Here is a 26,948-nt window from a genome sequence, read left to right as displayed (position 1 = left end):
GTCCACAAACTTAAATTGAGTTAATGACAACAGATGAAAGTCAGAACCGGTGGGCGGGGGGTGGGGGAGAGAGAGAATTTTAACCCGGTGGGGGGGGGGGGGGGAGGGATAGGTTAATTTTCAAAAATCTGAAACTTCACTCCAACCCGCTTCGAACGCATCCACTTCCAATTTTAACAAAGACGGGTTGGGAGCAGGTGACTAACCTGTTCCCACGAGGAGGGTCAGTTATCTAAATGTGATAATAACACTGTGTGCCTCAAATTTTATCAGACTTATAGATTTAACACCTCCAGCATGGGTTTCCCAAGGGTTGGGAAACCCGACAGCTGAAGGGAGGCGAGAATGGCCAGACCCAACAGGTAAGTGCGGGCACGGACTGTTTCATTATCTGAGGATTTGCGAATGGAACTGAACACTGCATAATCATTAGCAAACATCCCAACTTCTGACCTTGTGATGGAGGGTAGGTCATTGATGAGGCAGCTGAAGATGGTTGGGCCTAGGACACTGTCCTGAGGAACTCCTGCAGCGATGTCCTGGGGTTGAGATGATTGGCCTCCAATCAACCCAACATCTTCCTTTGTGCTAGGTATGACTCCAGCCAGTGGACAGTTCTCCCCCTGATTCCCATTGACTTCAAGTTTACTCGGGCTCCTTGATACCACACTTGGTCAAATGCTGCCTTGATGTCAAGGGCAGTAACTCTCGCCTCACCTCTGGAATTCAGCTCTGGATGCTCTGGAAAATTTCCCCTTACTTGTAGGTTCCAGACTCTTTCCGAGAGGGAGAAATCTTTCCCACAGATTGATGCCCACATGTTTACACAGTAACTGTTTCATGTTTTCTCTCTCAGTTGGCCTGGAGAGTGGAGGAAGAGTTGGATGGATAGATATGCTCCCTACTTCCCCCACTGAGTGGAAATATTTTGAGTGTCAGCACACTATTTGTTTGTCATATATAAAATCTCACCAGAGTTCTGAATAAACAATATAAGAACGCTCAGGGTCAAATTTGCTATAAGTTGGCATTGGTATTTCAGGTCATTCAGATGACTGAATGACGAGCAGGTGGGTTAATCTGATCGGTACTTGATTGTTGGGAACTGCTTCGGTAGTGGGGGAAACTTTTAGAAATGATAATCCGGGACAAAATGAACATTCACTTGGACAAGTGTGGATTAATTAAGGAAAGCCAACACGGATTTGTTAAAGGCAAATCGTGTTTAACGAACTTGATTTAATTTTTTGATGAGGTGACAGAGAGGGTTGATGAAGGCAATGCAGTTGCTATAGTGTACATGGAATTCCAAAAGGTGTTCAATAAAGTTCCACATAATCGTCTTGCCAGTAAAGTTGAAGCCCATGAAATAAAAGGGACAGTCGCAGCATGGATACAAAGTTAGCTAAGTGACAGGAAACAGAGAGTGGTGAGCAGTTGTACATCAGACCGGAGGAAGGTATACAGTGGTTGTCCCCAGGGGTCGATACTAGGACCACTGCTTTTCTTGATATATATTAATGATGTGGCCTTGGGTGTACAGGGCACAATTTCAAAAATTTGCAGCTGACACAAAACTTCGAAGTATAGTGAACAGTGAGGAGGATAGTGATAGACTTCAAGAAGACACAGACAGGCTGATGGAATGGGCGGACACGGGGCAGATTAAATTTAATGCAGAAAAGTGTGAAGTGATACATTTTGGTAGGAAGAATGAGGAGGGGCAAAATAAACTAAAGGGGACAATTTTAAAGGGGGTGCAGAAACAGAGAGACCTGGGGGTAAATGTGCACAAATCGTTGAAGGTGGCAGGGCAGGTTGAGAAAGCAGTTAAAAAAGCATATGGGATCCTGGGCTTCATAAATAGAGGCATAGAGTACAAAAGCAAGGAAGTTATGATGGACCTTTATAAAAGACTGATTAGGTCTCAGCTGGACTATTGTGCCCAATTTAGGAAGGATGTGAAGGCTTTCGAGAGGGTGCAGAAAAGATTCAAGTCATATCTTCCGAGAGTACACAACACACAACCTGTAAGATGGCTGCAAGTTCCGGAAACTTCTGACCTGCTGGTCAGGTGACCTGCTCTTTATTAAACAGCACTGGCTGCAGTAACACAGGCATCCACAGTGTGGTGCTACAGACATTACACTTCTCCCTCCTTAATGAAGAGTTATTATAAAAAACAATCATCATATATAACTTGCTTGGTTATACATGACAAAGGATATGGACTTAATTTGCCATATTTACAAATCAGGCTTGTTTTCTGTTTCAAAGAGGATACCTTCGCTCTCGAACAGAACCTTCCAAACATCGTGTTGAATTTAAAATCATTTGAGGATGATCCTGAGGGAAGTTTTCCTCCAAGGGATGCCTTTGATTTCGATTGAACTCGCTCTAACTTCAGACTGTTTGTTTTCCTGACTTGGACTCAGACTTAAATTCTGACTTCCTCTTGGATTTGTTTCCAGTACATTGGATGTAGGATATGCTACTGGTGTATCAAACTGTCTGATGAATCAGAAATAATTGAATCATTCTCACCTTCAACTACTTCCATGTCTGTAGGTAAAATATAGACAATGTGAACAAACCTAACCAGTCCATTATCAAACATCTTGACCAAATATGTGCGAGGACCACATATTTTCACCACTCTTCCTGGTAACCACTTTACCCATTTATGGTGATGGTTCTTCACTCTCATCTTCTGATTTAATTTCACACCTCTTTTTTACTCTACCTCTATCATGATTCTCTTTCCGTCTTAATTGCGTCTCTTCTACGGACTGTGCCAAGTTTGGTTTTAACAACGAGAATCTGGTTCGTGACTGTCATTTGAGAAACAACTCTGTTGGTGTTCTACCAGTAGTTGTGTGAGGAGTATTATGATAGTTTATTAGAAAATTAGCCAATTTGTGGTCCTATGACAACTGTCGTTTCTTTGGATTTGGATCCAACATTTGTTTGATGAGGGCACGTTTTACAATTTGTACAGTGCGCTCTGCTGCACCATTCGAAGCAGGGTGGTACAGTGGAACCTTGGTATGTTTCACGCCATTTTTGCTCGTGAACTGTGCAAATTCTTCTGAACGAAGTTGTGGTCCATTATCTGAAACAATTTCTTCTGGGAGGCCAAATGAAGAAAATAATCTCTGCAAAATGTCTAATGTTTTACTTGTTGTTATTTTCCACATTGGAAACACCTTGACCCACTTCGAATGGCTATCAATCACAATGAACAATTGTTGTCCTTCTAGTTCAGCAAAATTGATATGTAGCCTTTGCCACACCCTGGCTGTAATGGTACTGATGGTGGTTGCTTGCTTACCGATTGACATGTCGTACACTGACTGACGATGTACTCTATATCTTTATCAAGACCTGGCCACCATAAGTAACTGCATGCAAAACTCTTGGTCAAGCACATTCCCAGGTGCTGGTCATGGAGGTCTCCTAATAATTTGGACCTGAATTTAATTGGTATAACCACTCTTGCACCCCACATGATACAATCTTTATTGACTGATAATTCATTCCTACGAATGAAGAATGGATGAATATCTTTGTCTATTACATGGTTTGGCCATCCGTTTGCAATATAATCATACACCTTTGACATAACTGGGTCACGTTTGGTTGCCCTCCCAATCTCTTCGGCGGTGACTGGCAGTTCATCGATGTATGAAAAATAGAACACCTCTTCCATATCGGGTGTAACTTGTGATGGAGAAGGCAATCTAGACATCAGCATTACTGTGATCAGCTGATCGTCTCTATTCAATATCATATGTATATGCTGACAAAATCAAAGCCCATCTCTGCATTCGGGCTGCAGCTAATGTTGGAACTGGGGACTTTGGATGGAGGATTGCGGTCAAGGGCTTATGGTCTGTAACGAGAGTAAACTTACGACCATACAAGTATTTGTGGAACTTCTTGACCCCAAAAATTAATGCCAAAGCTTCCCTTTCAATTTGCGCATAATTACACTCACTGGCATTGAGAGTGCGTGAAGCAAAAGCATAAGCCCCTGGCAGCAATCCACCATCCAAAGTCCCCAGTTCCAATACCGCCTGGTTATTGTCTTCATTACCGGAGATTTCGATGATATTATTTGCAGTGAAAAACATTTCTAGCCGATCCACATACGCTCTGAAACTTTCACGATCACATTGAAATGCCCCCAAATGCCCTATAACTCCCATAGGGGCAGCCATTTTGACTCTGGCAGTTTAACCAAGTGTGCTTGTAATTTACCTCAGATTTGTAGCTGTTTCCAAAATCAGAGAAGCTCTCAAAGTCTCTCTGTCGGCTGGCTGAATCCTTCACCAACAAAAATTTCAACTTTGTATTATCCGATTACATCCCATTCTCATCACCAAATGTCATATCTACCGAGAGCACACAACACACAACCTGTAAGATGGCTGCAGGTTCCAGAAATTTCTGACCTGCTGGTCAGGTGACCTGCTCTTTAGTAAACAGAACTAGCTGCAGTAACACAGGCGTCCACAGTGTGGAGCTACAGACATTACAATTTACAAGAATGGTTCCAGGGATGAAGGATTTCAGTTACGTGGATAGACTGGAGAAGCTGGGGTTGTTCGCCTTAGAGCAGAGAAGGTTGAGAGAAGATTTGATAGAGGTGTTCAAAATCATGATGTGTCTAGACAGAGTAGATAGAAACTGTTCCCATTGGTAGAAGGTTCGAGAAGCAGAGGGCACAGATTTAAGGTGATTGGCAGAAAAAGCAAAAGCGACATGAGGGAAAACTTTTTTACGCAGCGAGTGGTTAGAATCTGGAATTCACTGCCTGAAAGGATAGTTAAGGCAGATTCAATTGTGGCTTTCAAAAGGGAATTAGATAAGCACCTGAACGAATTTTTTTTACAGGGATGTGGGGAAAGGGCGGGGGAGTGGGACTAGCTGAAGTGCTCTTGCAGAGAGCTGGCACAGGCTCGACGGGCTGAATGACCTCTTACTGTGCCCATTCTATGATTATATGATTCTAAATCCCACAGCAACTGTCTGTGTGTTGTATAGACACAGTTAAATAAATAATCTACATAGCACTGCATTGTGGATCTTTTATCCTCCACCTTCAGGATTCCTCTTACAACCCTGTTCACTCTGGTTACGTATTTAAGTAATGCACATAGATTACTAATATAACAGCTAGTGAAGGTGTACCAATCCCAGGTCATTCAATATTAATAATATACTAGGCATTGCACACACCAGATCTCATTATTCTGTTGTTCTTCAGTGCATAGTACATTTATTCTTGTATCAATAAAGAGAGAGAGAATTTTCTTTCCTCAGCGTGGCCCAAAGCACTTCACAGCCAATTGAGGCACGTTTGAAGTGTAATCAATATTGTAGCGTAGGGAAATGTGGAAGCCAATTTGAAAAAATTAATTAGCAACATCTGCACTTTGGTGTTGACAAACTCTTTTGAATTTGACTGGTCCTTGAAACTAAGCTTTTAAAGAAATCAGGACAGACACCAATATCAATTCAACTTACTGTGAGCTGCTCAAATCTTGGTGAGTTCTTTTTTTAATTTGTTCTTGGGATGTGTGGGTCGCTGGCAAAACCAGCATTTCTTGCCCATCCCTAATTGCCCTTGAGATGATGGTGGTGAACCGCCTTCTTGAACCGCAGCAGTCGTGTGCTGAAGGTATTCACTCCCACAGTGCTGTCAGGGAGGGAGTTCCAGAATTTTGACCAAGCGACGATGAAGGAACAGCAATATATTTCCAAGTCAGGACGGTGTGTGACTTAGAGGAGAAGGTGGTGTGCCCATACACCTGCTGCCCTTGTCATTCTAGATTTCAAAATTCTCATCCTTGTTTTCAAATCCCTCCATGGCCTCACCCCTCCCTATCTCTGCACTCTCCTTCAGCATCACAACCCCCCGAGATGTCTACGCTCCTCTAATTCTTCCCTCTTGAGCATTGGTCAAATATTGGTGGCCATGCCTTCTGTTGCCTACCTGCCTATACCTCTCTACATCTCTTGCTCCTTAAAACCTACCTCTTTGATGAAGCTTTTGGTCACCTGCCCTAATTTCTCCTTATGTGGCTCGGCATAAAAACATTTTTTGTCTCATAATACTCCTGTGTAAGTTTCGGATCACAAGCCACACACAGATACCCAAAGGGGCTTAGGAATTATAAGGCATTTTATTAATGGAGCTGTAGTTCAACTATAGTCAAACACAACACACAATTAGGATAGACATAATAGACATATGACCATGACAAGTAGTTTATATTAGTCCCAATCGGAAAGACAGCGGATGGCATGAACGGTTCTTATCTTCACCGTCTGCCCTGAAACGCCTTCTGGGTCTTTCTTTTATTTTCTTTTTAGGGGTGGGCCTAGTGTAGGGTATTGACAGGTCCACTTAATCTATGATATATCAGGTTCTTTGTCTCAACTCTTGGGTGAAACCCTCCTCTTCAAATCCTCCCAAGTTTGGAGTCAGACATGCCATTCTTGGCCTTCAGATGTTTGGAACTGCCTGTTATCAGTTATTTATGTTCATGAACCAGTGGATGTGGTGTATTTGGATTTCCAGAAGGCATTCGATAAGGTGCCCCATAAAAGGTTACTGCACAAGGTAAGAGCTCATGGGGTTGGGGTTAACATATTAGCATGGATAGAGGATTGGCTAACTAACAGAAAACAGAGAGTCGGGATAAATGGGTCATTTTCAGGTTGGCAAACTATGACTAGTGGGGTGCCGCAGGCATCGGTGCTGGGGCCTCAACTATTTACAATCTATATTAATGATTTGGATGAAGGGACCGAGTGTAATGTAGCCAAATTTGCTGATGATACAAAGTGGGAAAACAAGTTGTGAGAAGGACACAAAGAATCTGCAAAGGGATATAAACAGGCTCAGTGAGTAGGCAAAAATTTGGCAGATGGAGTATTGAGTGGGAAAATGTGAAGTTATCCACTTTGGCAGGAAAAATAAAAAAGCAAATTATTATTTAAATAGGAAGATTACAAAATGCTGTGGTACAGAGGGATCTGGGGGTCATTATACATGAAATACACAAGGCTAGCCTGCAGATACAGCAAGTAATTAGGAAAGCAAATGGATGTTAGAAACATAGAAAATAGATGCAGGAGTAGGCCATTCGGCCCTTCAAGCCTGCACCATCATTCAATACGATAATGGCTGATCATGCAGCTTCAGTACCCCACTCCTGCCTTCTCTCCACACCCGCTGATCCCCTTAGCCGTAAGGGCCACATCTAACTCCCTTTTGAATATATCCAACGAATTGGACTCAACAACTTTCTGTGGTAGAGAATTCCACAGGTTCACAACTCTCTGGGTGAAAAGGTTTCTCCTCATCTCGGTCCTAGATGGCTTACCCCTTATCCTTAGACTGTGACCCCTGGTTCTGGACTTCCCCAACATCGGGAACGTTCTTCCTGTCAGAATTTTATAGGCTTCTATGAGATCCCCTCTCATTCTTCTAAATTCCAGTGAATATAAGCCTAGTCGATCCAGTCTTTCTTCATATCTCAGTCCTGCCATCCCGGGAATCAGTCTGGTGAACCTTTGCTGCACTCACTCAATAGCAAGAATACCTTTCCTCAGATTAGGAGACCAAAACTGTACACAATACTCAAGGTGTGGTCTCATCAAGGCCCTGTACAACTGCAATAAGACCTCCCTGCTCCTATACTCAAATCCTCTCGCTATGAAGGCCAACATGCCATTTGCTTTCTTTACTGCCTGCTATACCTGCATGCCTACTTTCAATGACTGATGTACCATGACACCCAGGTCTCGTTGAACCTCCCCTTTTACTAATCTGTCACAATTCAGTTAATAATCTGCCTTGCTGTTATTCCCACCAAAGTGAATAACCTCACATTTATCCACATTATACTGCATCTGCCATGCACTTGCCCACTCACCTAATCTGTCTAAGTCATCCTGCAGCCTCCTAGCATCCTCCTCACAGCTCACACTGCCAACCAGCTTAGTGTCACCTGCAAACATGGAGATAGTACATTCAATTCCTTCGTTTAAATGATTAATATATATTGTAAATAGCTGGGGTACCAGCACTGAACCTTGCGGTACCCCACTAATCACTGCCAGCCATTCTGAAAAGGACCGTTTATTCCCACTCTTTGCTTCCTGTCTGCCAACCAGTTCTCTATCTGTTGTGTATGGAGAAAGAGTCAGACTAAACACTGTGAGCTCAAAGTAAAGTGTGACCTTAGTCTTTTATTGCAGGTCTCCAGAGTGCCTCTCCAACCTGTGAAGCCTTCTTAAATACCTGTGCTCCCAAGGGATTATGGAATCCCTTGGGACTCTGGGGAATGAGCCCTCTGGTAGCTGTACAGAGCAAATACAAGTCCACATATATAACACTATCCACATCAATACATTACCCCCATTACCATGTGCCTTAATTTTGCACACTAATCTCTTGTGTGGGACCTTGTCAAAAGCCTTTTGAAAGACCAAATACACCACATCCACTGGTTCTCCCTTATCCACTCTACTAGTTACATCCTCAAAAGATTCTAGAAAATTTGTCAAGCATGTCATAAATCCATGCTGACTTGGACCGATCCTGTCACTACTTTCCAAATACGCTGCTATTACATCTTTAATAATTGATTCCAGCATTTTTCCCACTACCGATGTCAGGCTAACCGATCTATAATTCCCTGTTTTCTCTCTCCCTCCTTTTTTAAAAAGTGGTGTTACATTAGCTACCCTCCAATCCATAGGAACTGATCCAAGAGTTGGAAAATGACCACCAATTCATCTACTATTTCTAGGGCCACTTCCTTAATTATTCTGGGATGCAGACTATCAGGCCCTGGGGATTTATCGGCCTTCAATCCCATTAATTTCCCCAACACCATTTCCTGACTAGTAAGGATTTCCCTCAGTTAAAAAAGGAGGGAGAGAGAAAACAGGGAATTATAGACCGGTCAGCCTGACCTCAGTAGTGGGTAAAATGATGGAATCAATTATTAAGGATGTCATAGCAGTGCATCTGGAAAATGGTGACATGATAGGTCCAAGTCAGCATGGATTTGTGAAAGGGAAATCATGCTTGACAAATCTTCTGGAATTTTTTGAGGATGTTTCCAGTAAAGTGGACAAAGGAGAACCAGTTGATGTGGTATATTTGGACTTTCAGAAGGCTTTCGACAAGGTCCCACACAAGAGATTAATGTGCAAAGTTAAAGCACATGGGATTGGGGGTAGTGTGCTGACGTGGATTGAGAACTGGTTGTCAGACAGGAAGCAAAGAGTAGGAGTAAACGGGTACTTTTCAGAATGGCAGGCAGTGACTAGTGGAGTGCCGCAAGGTTCTGTGCTGGGGCCCCAGCTGTTTACATTGTACATTAATGATTTAGACGAGGGGATTAAATGCAGTATCTCCAAATTTGCGGATGATACTAAGTTGGGTGGCAGTGTGAGCTGCGAGGAGGATGCTATTAGGCTGCAGAGTGACTTGGATAGGTTAGGTGAGTGGGCAAATGCATGGCAGATGAAGTATAATGTGGATAAATGTGAGGTTATCCACTTTGGTGGTAAAAACAGAGAGACAGACTATTATCTGAATGGTGACAGATTAGGAAAAGGGAAGGTGCAACGAGACCTGGGTGTCATGGTACATCAGTCATTGAAGGTTGGCATGCAGGTACAGCAGGCGGTTAAGAAAGCAAATGGCATGTTGGCCTTCATAGCGAGGGGATTTGAATACAGGGGCAGGGAGGTGTTGCTACAGTTGTACAGGGCCTTGGTGAGGCCACACCTGGAGTATTGTGTACAGTTTTGGTCTCCTAACTTGAGGAAGGACATTCTTGCTATTGAGGGAGTGCAGCGAAGGTTCACCAGACTGATTCCCGGGATGGCGGGACTGACCTATCAAGAAAGATTGGATCAATTGGGCTTGTATTCACTGGAGTTCAGAAGAATGAGAGGGGACCTCATAGAAACGTTTAAAATTCTGACGGGTTTAGACAGGTTAGATGCAGAAAGAATGTTCCCAATGTTGGGGAAGTCCAGAACCAGGGGTCACAGTCTGAGGATAAGGGGTAAGCCATTTAGGACCGAGATGAGGAGAAACTTCTTCACCCAGAGAGTGGTGAACCTGTGGAATTCTCTACCACAGAAAGTAGTTGAGGCCAATTCACTAAATATATTCAAAAGGGAGTTAGATGAAGTCCTTACTACTCGGGGGATCAAGGGTTATGGCGAGAAAGCAGGAAGGGGGTACTGAAGTTTCATGTTCAGCCATGAACTCATTGAATGGCGGTGCAGGCTAGAAGGGCTGAATGGCCTGCTCCTGCACCTATTTTCTATGTTTCTATGTTTCTATGTTTCCTCCTTCTCGCTAGACCCTCAGTCCCCTAGTATTTTCGGGAGGTTATTCGTGTCTTCCTTAGTGAAGACAGAACCAAAATATTTGTTCAATTGGTCTGCCATTTCCTTGATCCCCATTATGAATTCACCTGATTCTGACTGCAAGGGACCTACATTAGTTTTCACTAATCTTTTTCTCTTCGCGTATAGAAGCTTTTGCAGTCAGTTTTTATGTTTCCTGCAAGCCTACTCTCATTGGCCTTTATCGCAAGGAGGATGGAATATAAAAGTAGAGAAGTCCTGCTACAATGGTACAGGGCATTGGTGAGACCACAGCTGAAGTACTGCGTACAGTTTTGGTTTCCTTATTTAAGGAAGGACATACTTACATTGGAGGCAGTTCAGAGAAGATTCATGAGGTTGATTCCTGAGGTGAAGGGGTTGTCATATGAAGAAAGATTGAGCAGGTTGGGCCTATACTCATTACAGTTTAGAAGACTGAGAGGTGATCTTATTGAAATGTATAAGATTCTGAGGGACTTGACAGGGTCGATGCAGAGAGGACGTTTCCCCTCGTGGGGGAATCTAGAACTAGGGAGTATAGTTTCCGAATTGGTCACCCATTTCAAAAGGAAATGACAAAGAATTTCTTCTCTCAGGGTGTCGTGAATCTTTGGACTTCTGTACTCCAGAGAGCTCTGGAGGCTTGGTCATTGAATATATTTAAGGAGGAGATAGACAGATTTTTGAAAGATAAGGGAGTCAAGGGTTATAGGGAGAGGGCGGGGAAGTGGGGTTGAGGCCAAAATCAAATCAGTCATGATCTTATTGAATGGCGGAGCAGGCCCGAGTGGGCCAGTGACCTACTCCTGCTCCTATTTCTTTTGTTCTTATGCTGTTCAAGTCGCTTTAGCTATTGTACCATGGAATGAATCATTCAATTCTAACACCAGTCTGGAGACTTTTTGGTCTCCAGTAATTTCTTCCAATTCACAATTTCTTATACCTGTGAAGTGCCTTGGGACGTTTCACTATGTTAAAGGCGCTAGATAAATACAAGTTGTTGTTGTTGTTGGTAGAGGTGGCAGGATTGGGAGGTGCTGCCGAACAAGCCATGGCGAGTTGCTCCAATGCATCTTGTAGATGGTACATACTGCAGTCATGGTACGCAGGTGATGGAGGGAGTGAATGTTGAAGGTAGTGGATGGGCTGCCAATCAAGCGGGCTGCTTTGTCCTGGATGGTGTCGAGCTTCTTAAGTGTTGTTGGAGCTGCGCTGACTGAGGCAAGTGGAGAGTATTCCATCACACTTGGGCCTTGTAGATGATGGAAAGGCTTTGGGGAGTCAGGAATACCCAGAATATCCAGCCGCTACCCTGCTCTTGTTGCCGCAGTATTTATGTAGCTGGTCCAGTTAAGTTTCTGGTCAATGGTGACCCCAGGATGTTGATGTGGGAGATTCGGTGATGGTAATGGGGAGGTGGTTAGACACTCGTTTACTGGAGGTGCTTATTGCGTGGCACTTGTGTGACTCGAATGTTTCTTGCCGCTTATCAGCCCAAGCCTGAATGTCATCCAGGTCTTGCTGCATACGGGAATGGACTGTTCCATTATCTGAGGAATTGCAAATGGCACTGAACACTGTGCAATCATCAGCAAACGTCCCCACTTTTGACCTTATGATGGAGGGAAGGTCATTGATGAAGCAGCTGAAGATGATTGGGCCTAGAACACTGCCCTGAGGAAGCCCTGCAGTGACATCCTGGGGCTGTGATGATTGACCTCCAACCACCACAACTATCATCCTTTGTGCTAGGTATGACTCCAGCTAGTGGACAATTTCCCCCTGATTCTCATTGACTTCAATTTTGCAAGGGCTCCTTGATCCCACACTCTGTTAAATGCTGCCTTGATGTCAAGGGCAGTCACTTTCACCTCACCTCTGGAATTCAGCTATTTTGTCCATGTTTAGACCAATGAGGTTTGGAGCCAAGTGGTCCTGGTGGAACCCAAATTGGACATCTGTGAGCAAGTCATTGGTGAGGAAATGGCGCTTGATAGCACTGTCGACGACACCTGATGCCTGAGAGTAGAGATGGGGTGGTAACTGACTGGATTGGATTTGTCCTGCTTTTTGTGAGCAGGACATACCTGGGCTGTTTTCCACAGTGTCGAATAGATGCCAGTGTTGTAGCTGTACAGGAACAGCTTGGCTAGATGTGTGGCTAGTTCTAGAACACAAGTCTTCAGCACGGCAACCGCAATGTTGTCGGGGCCCATAGCCTCTGGGTATCCAGTGCGCTGAGCCATTTCTTGATGTCACGTGGAGTGAATCGAATTGGCTTAAGTCTGTCTTCTGTGATGGTGGGGTCCTCAGGAGGAGGCCGATATGGATCATCCACTCAGACTTCTGGCTGAAGATGGTTGCAAATGCTTCAGCCTTGTCATTTGCACTCACGTGTTGGGCTCCTCCATCATTGAGGATGGGGATATTCATGGAGCCTCCTCCTCCCATTAGTCGTTTAATGTTTCACCTCTATTAACGACTGAATGTGGCAGGACTGCAGAGGTTTGATCTGATCCATTGATTGTGGGATCGCTTAGCTCTGTCTATAGCATGCTGCTTCTGCTGTTTAGCATGCATGTAGTCCTGTATTGCAGCTTCCCCAGGTTGGCACTTCATTTTTAGGTACGCTTGGTGCTGCTCCTGGCATGCTCTTTTACACTCAAGAACCAGTTTATCATACCTTTGCACCCAAAGAAGCATGAAATAGAAAGTCTACCTTAGGAAGGTTTTACATGTAGATATATGCAAGTTATACTTTAGTAAGGTGTCAGCTGTGGCTCAGTGGGTAGCACACTTGCTTCTGAGTCAGAAGGTTGTGGGTTCAAGTCCCACTCCAGGAACTTAAGCACCAGAACTAGGCTGACACTCCAGTGCAGTGCTGAGTGAATGCTGCACTGTCAGAGTTGTCGTCTTTTGGATGAGATGTTAAACCGAGGCCTCGTCTGCTCTCTCAGGTGAATGTAAAAGATCCCATGGTGCTATTTTGAAGAAGAGCAGGGGAGTTATCTCCGGTGTCCTGGCCAATATTTATCCCTCAATCAACATAACAACAACAGATTATCTGGTCATTATCACATTTCTGTTTGTGGGAGTTTGCTGTGTGCAAATTGGCTGCCATGTTTCACACATTACAACAGTGACTACACTTCAAAAGTACTTCATTGGCTGTAAAGCGCTTTGAGACATCCGTTGTTCATGAAAGCCACTATATAAATACAAGTCTTTCTTTTTAAGTGTGGAAATTAACATGACTAATCTTGGTTTGGGTTGGCTTTGACTAACATCTCCAGTCTATCCCTAAGGAAATCATTCATATTCTGCCATGTTCTCAATAGGATTTCAGAAATGATTTGCTGAAACACAGTAATACTCTCAGGGGTTGTGCCATCCAGTCAAAAAACATAATTTACAGTTCCTCGCTCTTGGAGCAGAGTGAAGGCATTACTGAGAATAGTCTGCCCAGGCATGGGGAAGATGTAACATTGCTCCCTGGTAACCATCTCGAGGCCATATTATTGCATCATCTTTGTTATGAGCCATTGAAGAAGCAGTATGCGACAGCACGCTCCAGTTGATACCCCATGTCGTTATAAAGCACTGCCAAGCAGGAGTGTGAGTTTATGTGCGGTCAAAATGTAATATGGTACAGGGGGCTAGCTCAGAGTGTGAGATTTGGATTGTACTGCCAGGGGGAAGCAAGCCAAGAGAACACAACATTTCTAATTATCTCAAGTCAAGTAGAACAACCCAGATGAGTCAGCAATTCTAAGGTGTTTCCTCCTCCACTGTTATCATGCGGTCATCTGTATTAGTACAATTATTTCACTGCAATCATAAACCTAATACGTATTTTATGTGGCTTTCCAATGTGTTGCTATCTTTGGAAAGAGGGTTTGGTGGCCTGTCTGCCTATTAATTATGAACATTAAAAACAGGAATTAATCCCTGTACTGATTTTGTCGAATGTTTATTTTAATGACCTTGTACTTCTACACTAGAATATAATTGTCTAGTTTGAAAGAACTCTTTATTTTTAAAGGGACATGGTCATAAATTCAGAATTACCAATTTTGTGCATATGAACAGGAATGAATATTTAGGTTGTACCTCGTAATCACTTTCATGGCTGGGGGGCTTTTTAATAGTTTGAAAGATATGATCTGATTTTTAAAAAACATGAACATGTTTAAGTATGGCCATCGGTTAATGGACGTCAGTTCAATGCATCATGTCTTATAAAAGATTTAGGCTGAAATGAGGAAAAGAGTATCCAGGCTCCCCAGTTGGCATATTTATAAATAGAGAATGTGTCGTAGCTGCCTGCCAGATCATAGAGTGATGCAGCACAGAAGGAGGCCATTCAGCCCATCGGGCCTGTGCTGGCTCTTTGTAAGAGCTGTCCCATCAGTGCCATTCCCCTGCTCTTTCCCCATAGACCTGCAAATATTTCCTTTTCAAGTATTTATCCAATTCCCTTTTGAAATGGTGACATCGATTTTTAGGTAACAGGTGATGCCTGTCATGGTCATGTGATAATGGAGAGCCAATCAGAGCATTTTCATAGTGCAAATAACTGCATCCAACATAATATGTATATATATATTCAACAAAATGAATCAATTTTAAATTTAAAAAAATGCCTGGCTCCAGTGCAATTATCACGTTCGCTAATTGTTATTTATAAAGAAAACAATCCCATTAAATCTCTCCACAAATGCAGAAACAATGGTATTTCCCCCCACGTATAAAGCATATTACAATTATATTTAAAAAAACGAAAGAGTAATCACTTTTTTATATATTTCAAATAATTGTGTGTGTGTGTTTTTTTGCACCTGGCCTGTCTCTTTAAGCGGGAGCTGCGCACTGCTTGGCTGGGAGTCTATTTGAGGGAGTAGTGGGTTATTTGGAGCGGCACCTTACCGCGGAGAGCAGTGGCCGGGTGCTTGGGCTGCAGGAGCAAAGGCACGGCGGTAAATGAAGTACAAAGGGGCAGCCTTTACTCGCGAGTAATGGAGTGCCTTCTTCTTGACTGTCAGGTATGTGTCTACGGCGCTTACGCTGCAAACGCGGTGGGCAGGGGAGGAGGTTCTGCTACTCCTCTTGAATTGACAGTCGGCTATCTGCAAATGTTCACTCCTGTTAGATTCTGGCCAAAAGGGTTCTTAAAGCGACTGCTCTGTAAAGCACCTATTCCCTGACGTTGTGTTTCCAGGTAGGAAAAACATTGATGCCAATGTCCTTCCAACATTTAACGATTGAATTAGCTGCTGTATTGAATTTGGAAATGGTTATTTATAGAACTGTTTGAGGGAGATTCCTTAATCTCTCTCGTCTGCTTGATTCTCCCGTTCACTGATTCTAGTCTGGGACAGGATATGCAGGTGCTCTTCACCTGAGCTGTTGCACAAACTGTTCATTCTATGCTATTTTGGCACTGTTAATACTAAATCTTACCTTGAGAGCTTTTTTGGGTCCAATTTATCCATGTTCTGGAACTGCTTTTAAAGTTATTTGTCCGTAATGCTGGCGTGCTGTCGCAAACCTGACTGTAGAAAGTCCTATGTTGCAACATTTTGACTGATTCAAAATTCAGTTAATTCCTTTTTTTAAATTCATAGTTGGTGGCAAGGGGAACACTTTGTGAAGCGCAAATGCATATTCCCAAGACCGAATCGGGTTAAATAAAAAATAACCGCAGGTTATGTCAATTTAGCAGATATCCCACAATGGAGTTCAGTTCATGTTCCTTCAGCCCTTTCAATAAATTGCTACTTTTTCAAAGCGTATAGAGCAGCCCTAGTAACCCAATGTATATTAAATTCTGCTATCACAGCTATTAACTAAATCACAAATGTAATCATTCAACGAGGCACTACTGAATGGAGCATCCTGGGTGCTAACGGGAACGACAGTTTTTGGGAGGGAGAGTAGTGCTACGTATGTGTGTGTGTCTTTCACTGACAGTTAGATTAATTATTCTTGATAGTCTCCCTGAATATCCCCGCCCCCAATCCATTGAAACTCTTGCAACGGCAAGAATCCGTCTTTATTCTAACGAATCTGATGACTCTTAGACGCCCCCTTCTGACTACTTTTAAATGCTGGAATATTTTGATCAAGCTGATGTGTGCAGTTTTTCTGCCTAATAAATATAGGCTATTCAGCCCCTTGAGCCTGTACCTCCATTCACTTAGATCATGGCTGGTCTGTAGCTTAACTCAGTAGCCTTTGTTCCATATCCTTTAATACCTTTTTAAATAACTCTAATCCACCTCAGTTTTGAAATTTTCAATTGATCCCCAGCCTCAACAGCTTTTTTTTTGCGGGGGTGGGTGGGAAGAGAGAGTTCCAGATTTGCACTACCCTTTGTGTGAAGAAGTGCTTCCTGACATAACCCTCTTAATGACCAAGCTCTAATTTTAAGGTTATGCTCCCTTGTTCTGGAATCTCTCCACTAGAGGAAATAGTCTTCTCTCTCTCTGCCCCATCAACTCCTTTTTAATCATCTTAAACACCTCAATCCTCCATACTTAAGGTAATACAAGCCCAGTTGATGCAACCTGCCCTCATAATTTAACCTTTTTGGCCCCAGTATCCGGTGAATCTGTGCTGCACCGCCAAAGCCAAAATATTCTTTGGGGGTACAATGCCCAGAACTGAACACAGTGCTCCAGATGGGGTCGAACCAGAACTTTATACAACTGTAGCATAATTTTCACCACTTTGTATTCCAGCCTCCTTGAGACAAAGACCAACATTGGGCCAAAATGGCCTCCTTATGTGCTGTAAACTTCTATGATTCCATTAGCCTTTTTTTAAAAAAAAAAAATGTTGTACCTGTCCAATAGTTTTTAGTGATTTCTGTGCATAGACTTTTAAATCTCTCTGCTCCTCCATAGTTTCTAGCTTCTCACCATTTAGAAAATGATGATGAGTTTTTCCCAGGGGCCCCATATTTGGCTGTGTTCTGTATGCCTGTGTGATAATCAGCTCCTGATCACTGACGTTCAGTATACATTGAGATAAATGCCTGGTATTAGAGAACTTGCAGTGAATTTACCTGCATTCTGTATTTTTAAATTGGGCCTTGGTATTCCAGCTGCCTTGAAATAAAAGGCAACATTGCATTAACTGTCTTTGATTGCTTTTTGTATCTGTCAATGGTTTTTAATTATTCATTTACTTGGACTCCAAATCTCTGCTCTTCTACAGTTCCCAGCTTTTCAGCATTTAGAAAATACTCTTGATCTTTCTTGGGTCCCAAATGGGTGACCTCACACTTGCTCATATTGAACCCCAGTTACCATAGTTTTGCTCACTCTCCTAATCTGTCTGTCCCTTTCTGACATCCTGCTCCCACCTGCAGTACTTGCTGTCCTTCCTAACATGATGCTGTCTGCAAACTTTGATATACAACTCTCTTCCTTCAGCCAAGTCATTAATAATTATGATGAAAAGTGGAGGACCCAGAACAGATCCCTGGGGAATGCCACTTGTCACATCCCAACAATCTGTGTACCCAACCTTTATCCCCACTCTGTCTCCTACCTCCCAAACAATTTCCAACCCTGATCAAAAGGGTAGCTCCAATTGATATGCTTTCAATTTTGCTGTTAATCTCTTATCGAATGTGTTATGTCTTGAATAAAGCAATGTGACTGAGTACTGTAGCCGTGAGTAAGTGTGACCTTAGTCTCTATTCTAAGTCCAGAGTGCCAGTACAGCATGGGAGGCCTGCTTATATACAGTGCTCCCAAGGGATGCTGGGATCTCTTGGGACTCTAACAGATATGCCCTCTGGTGGCAGTAGAATGTTGGTTACATAGTGTTGCATACATAACACAGTGCCTTCTGGAAATCCATGCTGACAACACCTATAGACCCTCACTCTTGTCTACTTTAATAGTGACTGCCTCAAAAAGTTCAACTCGATTAATCAGACATGACTTGCCCTGAACACAAATGTGTTGACACTCTTTGATCAACTCATATTTGTTCAAAAGCTCAGTCACTCTCTCCCTAATGACACATTTTAGTAGGTTTCCCACAACTGGCATTAAACTGACATGGTCTGGCTTCTCCCTCGCTTCTTAAATAATGGAGTGATTCCAAATTTTCAATCTAAAGGCACAGTTCCCAATCAAGAGCTTTCAAAGGTGCCACATATTTTACTTGAATTTTTTCCTAATTTTAAAGGGAAACCTTGCATTTTTATTCATCCTTGTGTGAAGATACCCCCAAGGACATCATCAAAATGAATTATTTTGAGGTATAATAACTGTTATGTAGGCAGATGCAGAAGCTATTCTGCAGCACCAGTAGTCAAGGTGGGAATGAGATGACTGACCAGTCGATCTGCTTTGTGGTGGGAGTGGAATGTTAGCTAGGCCACAGACAACCTCGAGCTGTTTTCCGAATAGTAACATAGGACCTTTAACATTGACTTGAACCAGTGGAGCAGGCATATGGGACCTTGATTTAACATTTTGTCCAAAGGAGAAAGCCTCTAACAATGCAGAATTCTCTAAGTGCTGCACAGGAGTCTCAAGGCAGGTTATGGGGATTGAACCTACAAATTCTGACTTTGAAAACTGTGTGCTATCAACTGAGCCAAGTTGACATGATGACCTGTAGATGGGAGCTACATGATTGTAACTTTTTTTTCTTTTAATGTAATTCATTGTCAAAATATTGCTATGTTTCTGATCATGATCATGATGTGAATGCACAGTATGTGCACAAGCTTCTCTCAGCTCTCTGCTATGCTGCAGGGTTACTGTCAATTGTGCAGCCAGAGTGAGCCTGGGGTCAAAGTGGATGTTAGCAGCATCAATACACAAACCATGAGGGGTTTAATCTCAAGAAATTAGCCAATGCCTGAAGAGTGTAAGGCATGAGAAAGCAAAATATCTCAAGTGAAAACATTGGAAACACTCAGCATGTCAGACAACATCTGTGGAGAGTTTAGGATTGACAACCCTTCAGAGTTGATGATTAACCTCCAGGACACTGCTACAAGCAAATCCAGGGGAAAAAAATCATAGGGGTGTTGAAATTGGTTTTGTATGCATTTACTTTGAACATTATTATTTTTTTTTAAATTCATTCACTGGATGTGGACATTGCTGGAAGGCCAGCATTTATTGCCCATCCCTAATTGCCTGTGAGAAGGTGGTGATGAGCTGCATTCCTGAACTGCTGCAGTCCATGTGGTGAAACATAGAAACATAGAAAATAGGTGCAGGAGTAGGCCATTCGGCCCTTCTAGCCTGCACTGCCATTCAATGAGTTCATGACTGAACATGCAACTTCAGTACCCCATTCCTGCTTTCTTGCCATACCCCTTGATCCCCATAGTAGTAAGGACTTCATCTAACTCCTTTTTCAATATATTTAGTGAATTAGCCTCAACAACTTTCTGTGGTAGAGAATTCCACAGGTTCACCACTCGGTGAAGAAGTTCCTCCTCATCTTGGTCCTAAATGGCTTACCCCTTATCCTTAGACTGTGACCCCTGGTTCTGGACTTCCCCAACATTGGGAACATTCTTCCTGCATCTAACCTATCTGAACCCATCAGAATTTTAAATGTTTCTGAGGTCCCCTCTCATTCTTCTGAACTCCAGTGAATACAAGCCCAGTTGAACCAGTCTTTCTTGATAGGTCAGTCCTGCCATCCCAGGAATCAGTCTGGTGAACCTTCTCTGCACTCCCTCAATAGCAAGAATGTCCTTCCTCAAGTTAGGAGACCAAAACTGTACACAATACTCCAGGTGTGGCCTCACCATAGCCCTGTACAACTGTAGCAACACCTCCCTGCCCCTGTACTCAAATCCCCTCGCTATGAAGGCCAACATGCCATTTGCTTTCTTAACTGCCTGCTGTACCTGCATGCCAACCTTCAATGACTGATGAACCATGACACCCAGATTGCACCTCCCCTTTTCCTAATCTGTTACCATTCAGATAATAGTCTGTCTCTCTGTTTTTACCACCAAAGTGGATAACCTCATTTATCCACATTATACTTCATCTGCCATGCATTTGCCCACTCACCTAACCTATCCAAGTCACTCTGCAGCCTCATAGCATCCTCCTCGCAGCTCTCACTGCCACCCAACTTAGTGACATCCGCAAATTTGGAGATACTACATTTAATCCCCTCGTCTAAATCATTAATATACAGTGTAAACAGCTGGGGCCCCAGCACAGAACCATGCGGTACCCCACTAGTCACTGCCTGCTATTCTGAAAAGTACTCATTTACTCCTACTCTTTGCTTCCTGTCTGACAACCAGTTCTCAATCCATATCAGCACACTACCCCCAATCCCATGTGCTTTAACTTTGCACATTAATCTCTTGTGTGGGACATTGTTGAAAGCCTTCTGAAAGTCCAAATATACCACATCAACTGGTTCTCCCTTGTCCATTCTACTGGAAAGATCCTCAAAATTCCAGAAGATTTGTCCAGCATGATTTCCCTTTCACAAATCCATGCTGACTTGAACCTATCATGTAGCCTCTTTCCAAATGCGCTGCTATGACATCCTTAATAATTGATTCCATCATTTTACCCACTACTGAGGTCAGGCTGACTGGTCTATAATTCACTGTTTTCTCTCTCCCTCCTTTTTTAAAAAGTGGGATTACATTGGCTACCCTCCACTCCATAGGAACTGATCCTGAGTCAATGGAATGTTGGAAAATGACTGTCAATGCATCTGCTATTTCCAAGGCCACCTCCTTAAGTACTCTGGGATGCAGTCCATCAGGCCCTGGGGATTTATCGGCCTTCAAGCCCATCAATTTCCCCAACACAATTTCCCGACTAATAAGGATTTCCCTCAGTTCCTCCTCCTTACTAGACCCTCTGACCCCTTTTTATATAGGAAGGTTGTTTGTGTCCTCCTTAGTGAATACTGAACCAAAGTACTTGTTCAATTGGTCTGCCATTTCATTGTTCCCAGTTATGACTTCCCCTGATTCTGACTGCAGGGGACCTATGTTTGTCTTTACTAACCTTTTTCTCTTTACATATCTATAGAAACTTTTGCAATCCGTCTTAATGTTCCCTGCAAGCTTCTTCTCATACTCCATTTTTCCCTGCCCTAATCAAACCCTTTGTCCTCCTCTGCTGAGTTCTAAATTTCTCCCAGTCCTGGGTTTGCTGCTATTTCTGGCCAATTTGTATGCCACTTCCTTGGCTTTAATACTATCCCTGATTTCCCTTGATAGCCACGGTTGAGCCACCTTCCCTTTTTTATTTTTATGCCAGACAGGAATGTACAATTGTTGTAGTTCATCCATGTGGTCTCTAAATGTCTGCCATTGCCCATCCATAGTCAACCCCTTAAGTATCATTCGCCAATCTATCCTAGCCAATTCACGCCTCATACCTTCAAAGTTACCCTTTAAGTTCTGGACCATGGTCTCTGAATTAACTGAAGGTACTCCCATCGTGCTGTTGGGTAGAGTTTCTGGATTTTGACCCTGCGATGATGAAGGAATGGCGATATATTTCCATGTCAGGATGGTGTGTGATTTGGAGGTGGTGGTGTTCTCATGGGCTTGCTGCCCTTGTCCTAGATAGTAGAGGTCACGGGTTTGGGAGGTGTTGCCAACCAAGCCTTGGTGAGTTGCTGCAGTGCATCTTGTAGATGCTGCACACTGCAGCCACGGTGTGCTGGTGGTGGAGGAGTGAATGTTGAAGATGGTGGATGGGGTGCCAATCAAGTGGGCTGCTTTGTCCTGGATGGTGTCAAGCTTCAAGTGTGGTTGGAGCTGCACTTGTCCAGGCAAGTGTGGAGAGTATTCCATCACACTCCTGACTTGTGCCTTGTAGATGGTGGGAAGGCTTTGGGGGATCTGTATATTTGTAAAAATATTGGTTGATGTGGGGGAGAAGATTGTTTGACAGTAAAAATGAATCCAGTTGTGTAACAGTCTCTTCACTTTCCAATTGGCTTGGCAGAGCAATGCCTGGAAGATGGACCAATGATAGGATTGTAGGGGCAGGAAGTTATGTGATGAAGCCTCCAGTACTACACCCAACCAGAGTTGGCAACCCTTGGCAAAAGAAAGACATGGATTTATATAGTGCCTTTCATGACCACTGGATGTCTCCAAGTGCTTTACAGCCAATGAAATACTTTGGGTGTAGTCACTGTTGTAATGTAGGAGAGAGAGGATGGGGTTAACCTTTCAAGTTGCTGAGTTTTGGTTGATTATAGTCTGTGACCTGAAACTTTTCCCCTACCTTCCTTTTATTGTGTTCCTAACACAGAGGAGGCTGCACACAGGGAGGTTAAAGTAACAGTGACCTCAGTCTTTAATAAGACACTTCAGAGTGAGGAACAGGCCTTAAAAGCCGGCTTATATACAGTGCTCCCAAGGGATCCCAGCATCCCTTGGGACTTTAGGGGAAGAGCTCCCTGGTGGCGGAACATTGGAGTGCATGCTTTACAGATGCACAACATCACTCCCCCGCCCCCAAGTCAAAGTTAAAACTATTTACAAGGGGAGGCAGTTGGGAGCCTTTCTTACCCTGGGGGACCGCCTCAGTACAAATGTCTGTTCTGGTGTGTTGGCTGTGCCCTCGCTGGGCTGGCGTGTTGTTGGCCCTGCAGGGCTGCTAGGTGAGCCTGGCCTTGCTGGGCTGTTGGGTGTGATGGGTTCGATTTCCTGTTCCGGCGTGGTGTCGTTAATCCTTTGGGTGTGTGTTGTGGGCTTGAAAAAGGTGGTGTCTGCTGTGGGTTGTTCAGGGCAGTCTGTGAACCACAGCCTCGTTTGGTCCAGATGCTTTCTGCAAATTTGTCCATTGTCTAGTTTGACAACAAACACCCTATAGCCTCCTTTAGCTATCACCGTGCCTGCAATCCACTTGGGACCATGTCCATAGTTTAGCACATACACAAGGTCATTCAGATCAATTTCCCGTCACAGTGGCGTGACCATCGTTTACATATTGTTGCTGCCACCTGCTCTCTACCTGATCATGCAGGTTGGGGTGAACCAGCAAGAGTCTGGTTTTAAGTGTCCTTGTCATGAGTAGCGCAGCCAGGGGCACCCGTGTGAGTGAGTGGGGTCTCGTGCAATAGCTGAGCAGTACTCGGGACAGGCGGGTTTGGAGTGAGCCTTCTGTGACTCGTTTAAGGCTCTGTTTGATGGTTTGTACTGTCCGCTCTGCCTGCCCATTGGAGGCTGGTTTAAACGGGACCGAGGTGACCTGTTTGATCCCATTGTGGGTCATGAATTCTTTAACTCCGGCACTGGTGAAACATGGCCTGTTGTCATTGACCAGTATGTCAGGCAGGTCATGGGTGGCAAACATGGCCCTCAGGCTTTCAATGGTGGCGGTGCTTCCTGACATTATTTCACATTCAATCCATTTTGAAAAAGCATCCACCACCACCAGGAACATTTTACCGAGAAACGGGCCCGCATAGTCGACATGGATCCTCGACCATGGTCTGGAGGGCCAGGACCACAAACTTAGTGGCGCTTCTCTGGGCGTGTTGCTCAACTGAGCACATACACTGCTTGGCGTACACAGGACTCTAAGTCAGAGTCGATACCGGGCCACCACACGTGGGATCTGGCTATCGCTTTCATCATTACTATACCTGGGCTGTGAAGATCCGAGATGAACGTCTCCCTGCCCTTTTTGTTAGCACTACGCGGTTACCCCACAACAAGCAGTCTGCCTGAATAGACATCTCGTCCTTTCGCTGCTGGAACGGCTTGATTGGCTCTTGCATTTCAACGGGGATGCTGGCCCAGCTCCCATGCAGTACACAGTTTTTTTTTAAACTAGGGACAGCAGAGGGTCTTGGCTGGTCCAAGTCATAATCTGGTGGGCTGTGACAGGTGATTTATCATTTTCAAACGCTTCCATGACCATCAAGTCTGCGGGCTGCGCCACCATCAACAAGTTTGCAGGCTGCGCCATTTCCACACCCGTGGTGGGCAATGGTAGCCGACCGAGAGCATCCACACAGTTCTTGGTGCCTAGCCTATGGCAGATGGTATAGTTATACACGGATTGCACGAGTGCCCACCTTTTGTATGCAGGCTGAGGCATTAGTATTTATCCCCTTGTTTTCAGCGAACAAGGATGTGAGGGTCTTGTGATCGGTTTCCAGCTCAAATTTGAAGCCAAACAGATACTGATGCATTTTCTTTACCCCGAACACACGCTAATGCCTCGTTCTCAATCATGCTGTAGGCCTTAGACAAGCTCCTGGAAGCATAGGCAACAGGTTGCAACTTCCCCGCAACGTTAGATTCTTGTAAGACACACCCGACTCCGTACAACGACACGCCACATGCTAGCACAAGTCTTTTACACGGGTTATACAATACAAGCAGCTTGTTGGAGCATAAAATGTTTCTGGCTTTCTCAAAAGCAATTACTTGGGGTTTTTTTTCCCATACCCAGTTCTCACCTTTACGAAATAACACATGTAGGGGCTCTAAGAGGGTGCTTAACTCCAGTAGGAAGTTATCAAAATAGTTGAGTCCCAGGAACGACCGCAGCTCCGTGATGTTCTGTGGCTTGGGCGCGTTCCTGATAGCCTCTGTCTTGGCGTCTGTGGGCCGAATGCCGTCAACCGCGATCTTTCTCCCCAAAAATTCCACTTCTGTTGCCATGAAGACGCATTTCGACCTCTTCAGCCGCAGCCCTATGCAATCCAGTTGCTGGAGGACCTCCTCCAGGTTTTGTAGGTGCTCTGCGGTGTCCCGACCAGTGACCAATATGTCGTCCTGAAAGACCACAGTGTGTGGTACCGACTTGAGTAGGCTCTCAATGTTTCTCTGGAAGATTGCTGCAGCCGACCGAATTCCAAACTGGCATCTGTTGTAGATGAACAGTCCCTTGTGCGTGTTGATGCAGATGAGGCCCTTTGAAGATTCCTCCAGCTCCTGCGTCATGTAGGCCGAAGTCGGGTCGAGCTTGGTGAACGTCTTGCCTCCTGCCAGTGTCGCAAATAGATCGTCTGCCTTAGGTTTCGGGTATTGGTCCTGTCGTGAGAAACGATAAATAGTTACTTTATAATCGCCGCAAATCCTGACCGTGCCATCACTTTTTTGAGTACTGGAACAATCGGGCTGGCCCACTCGCTGAATTCCACTGGGGAGTTGATGCTGTCGCGTAGCAGCCTGTCCAGCTCGATTTCCACTCTCTCCCTCATCATGTGAGGTACCACTCGCATCTTGTGGTGAATGGGTCGTGCCTCTGGGACCAAGTGGATCTGCATCTTCGCCCCGGAAAAGTTTCCAATGCCTGGCTCAAAGGGAAGGAAATTTGTTAGAACCTGGGTACATGAGGCCTCGTCGACATGTGATAGTGCTCGGATGTCATCCCAGTTCCAGCGGATTTTGCCCAGCAAGCTCCTTCCAAGCAGTGTGGGGCCATTGCCCTGGACCATCCAGAGTGGCAGTTTGTGCACTGTGCCCTTGTAGGTGACGTTGACCGTGGTGCTGCCCAGGACAGTGATAAGCTTTTTGGTGTACGTTCTCAGTTTCGTGTGGATGGGGCTTGGCAGGTCTGAATGCCTTGTTGCAACACAGTCTCTCTAACATATTTTTACTCATGATGGATTGGCTCACGCCATTGGCCAGTTCCATGGCTACGGGTAAGCCATTCAATTTTACGTTTAGCATTATAGGTGGACATTTCATCAAATGCGTGCACCCCCTGTACATCAGCACCTGCCTCCTCCGGAGGCTCGAAATTGCTTTGATCCACTATGGACTGATCTTCCTCTGCCACGTGGTGGTTAGCAGCTTTTGCAGAGCTTGCAGCTTGTTTGCAAGCTCGTTTGAGGTGCCCCATTGTTCCACAGCTCTTGCAAACATACCCTTTTGAAGCGGCATGAATAGGCTGAATGGAAGCCTCCACAACGCCAACATGGTGTGAATTGCCTTGCATTTATCCTTTGTTGGGGACTCGGTCATCTGAGTCACCTGAGGCCTGCTGACAGTTGCAGACTCGTGTGTTCTGCCCTGTACATTTCTGTTCGCAAACACAGTTCCAGTTAATTTATGAACATTGCTCGCACTTGTGTGCTGAGATTTGTTTGGTGTTATCACTAGTGGACGTAAACGCCTGTGCTATCGCAATGACCTTGCTGAGGGTCGGTGTCTCTACAGTCAAAAGTTTTCGTAGGATGGTCACGTAGTCAATGCCCAGTACAAAAAAGTCTCTGAGCATTTGCTCCAGGTAGCCATCAAACTCTCATTGTCCTGCAAGTCACCTTAGCTTGGCGACGTAGCTTGCCACTTCCTGACCTTCAGATCGCTGGCACATGTAGAACCGTTAGCTCGCCATCAGCACGCTGTCCCTCTGGTTAAGATGCTCCCGATCCAGTGTACACAGCTCCTCATACGACTTATCTGTGGGTTTCACCGGAGCCAGAAGATTCTTCTTGACGCTGTAGGTCGGTGCCCCACAGACCGTGAGGAGGACCGCTCTCCTTTTTGCAGCGCTTCCTTCTCCATCCAGCTCATTGGC

General features: G+C 44.4%; 1 protein-coding gene across 1 annotated transcript in view; it reads left to right on the top strand.

Moving 5' to 3' along the window:
- Nucleotides 1–15,422: 15,422 nt before the first annotated feature.
- The window catches only part of rgl1 (ral guanine nucleotide dissociation stimulator-like 1), a 296,098-nt gene continuing 284,572 nt past the window's right edge, over nt 15,423–26,948 (top strand). Inside the window, exon 1 of the mRNA XM_070887389.1 lies at nt 15,423–15,470. Coding sequence (XP_070743490.1) covers nt 15,444–15,470 — 27 coding nt within the window. The 5' untranslated portion in view covers nt 15,423–15,443. The remainder of the gene's footprint in view (nt 15,471–26,948) is intronic.

This window comes from Pristiophorus japonicus, chromosome 8, assembly GCF_044704955.1.
Source record: "Pristiophorus japonicus isolate sPriJap1 chromosome 8, sPriJap1.hap1, whole genome shotgun sequence".
Taxonomy (NCBI): Eukaryota; Metazoa; Chordata; class Chondrichthyes; family Pristiophoridae; genus Pristiophorus; species Pristiophorus japonicus.
The sequence above is the reverse complement of the archived record's forward strand: the minus strand, read 5'-3'. Positions and strand labels throughout refer to the sequence as shown.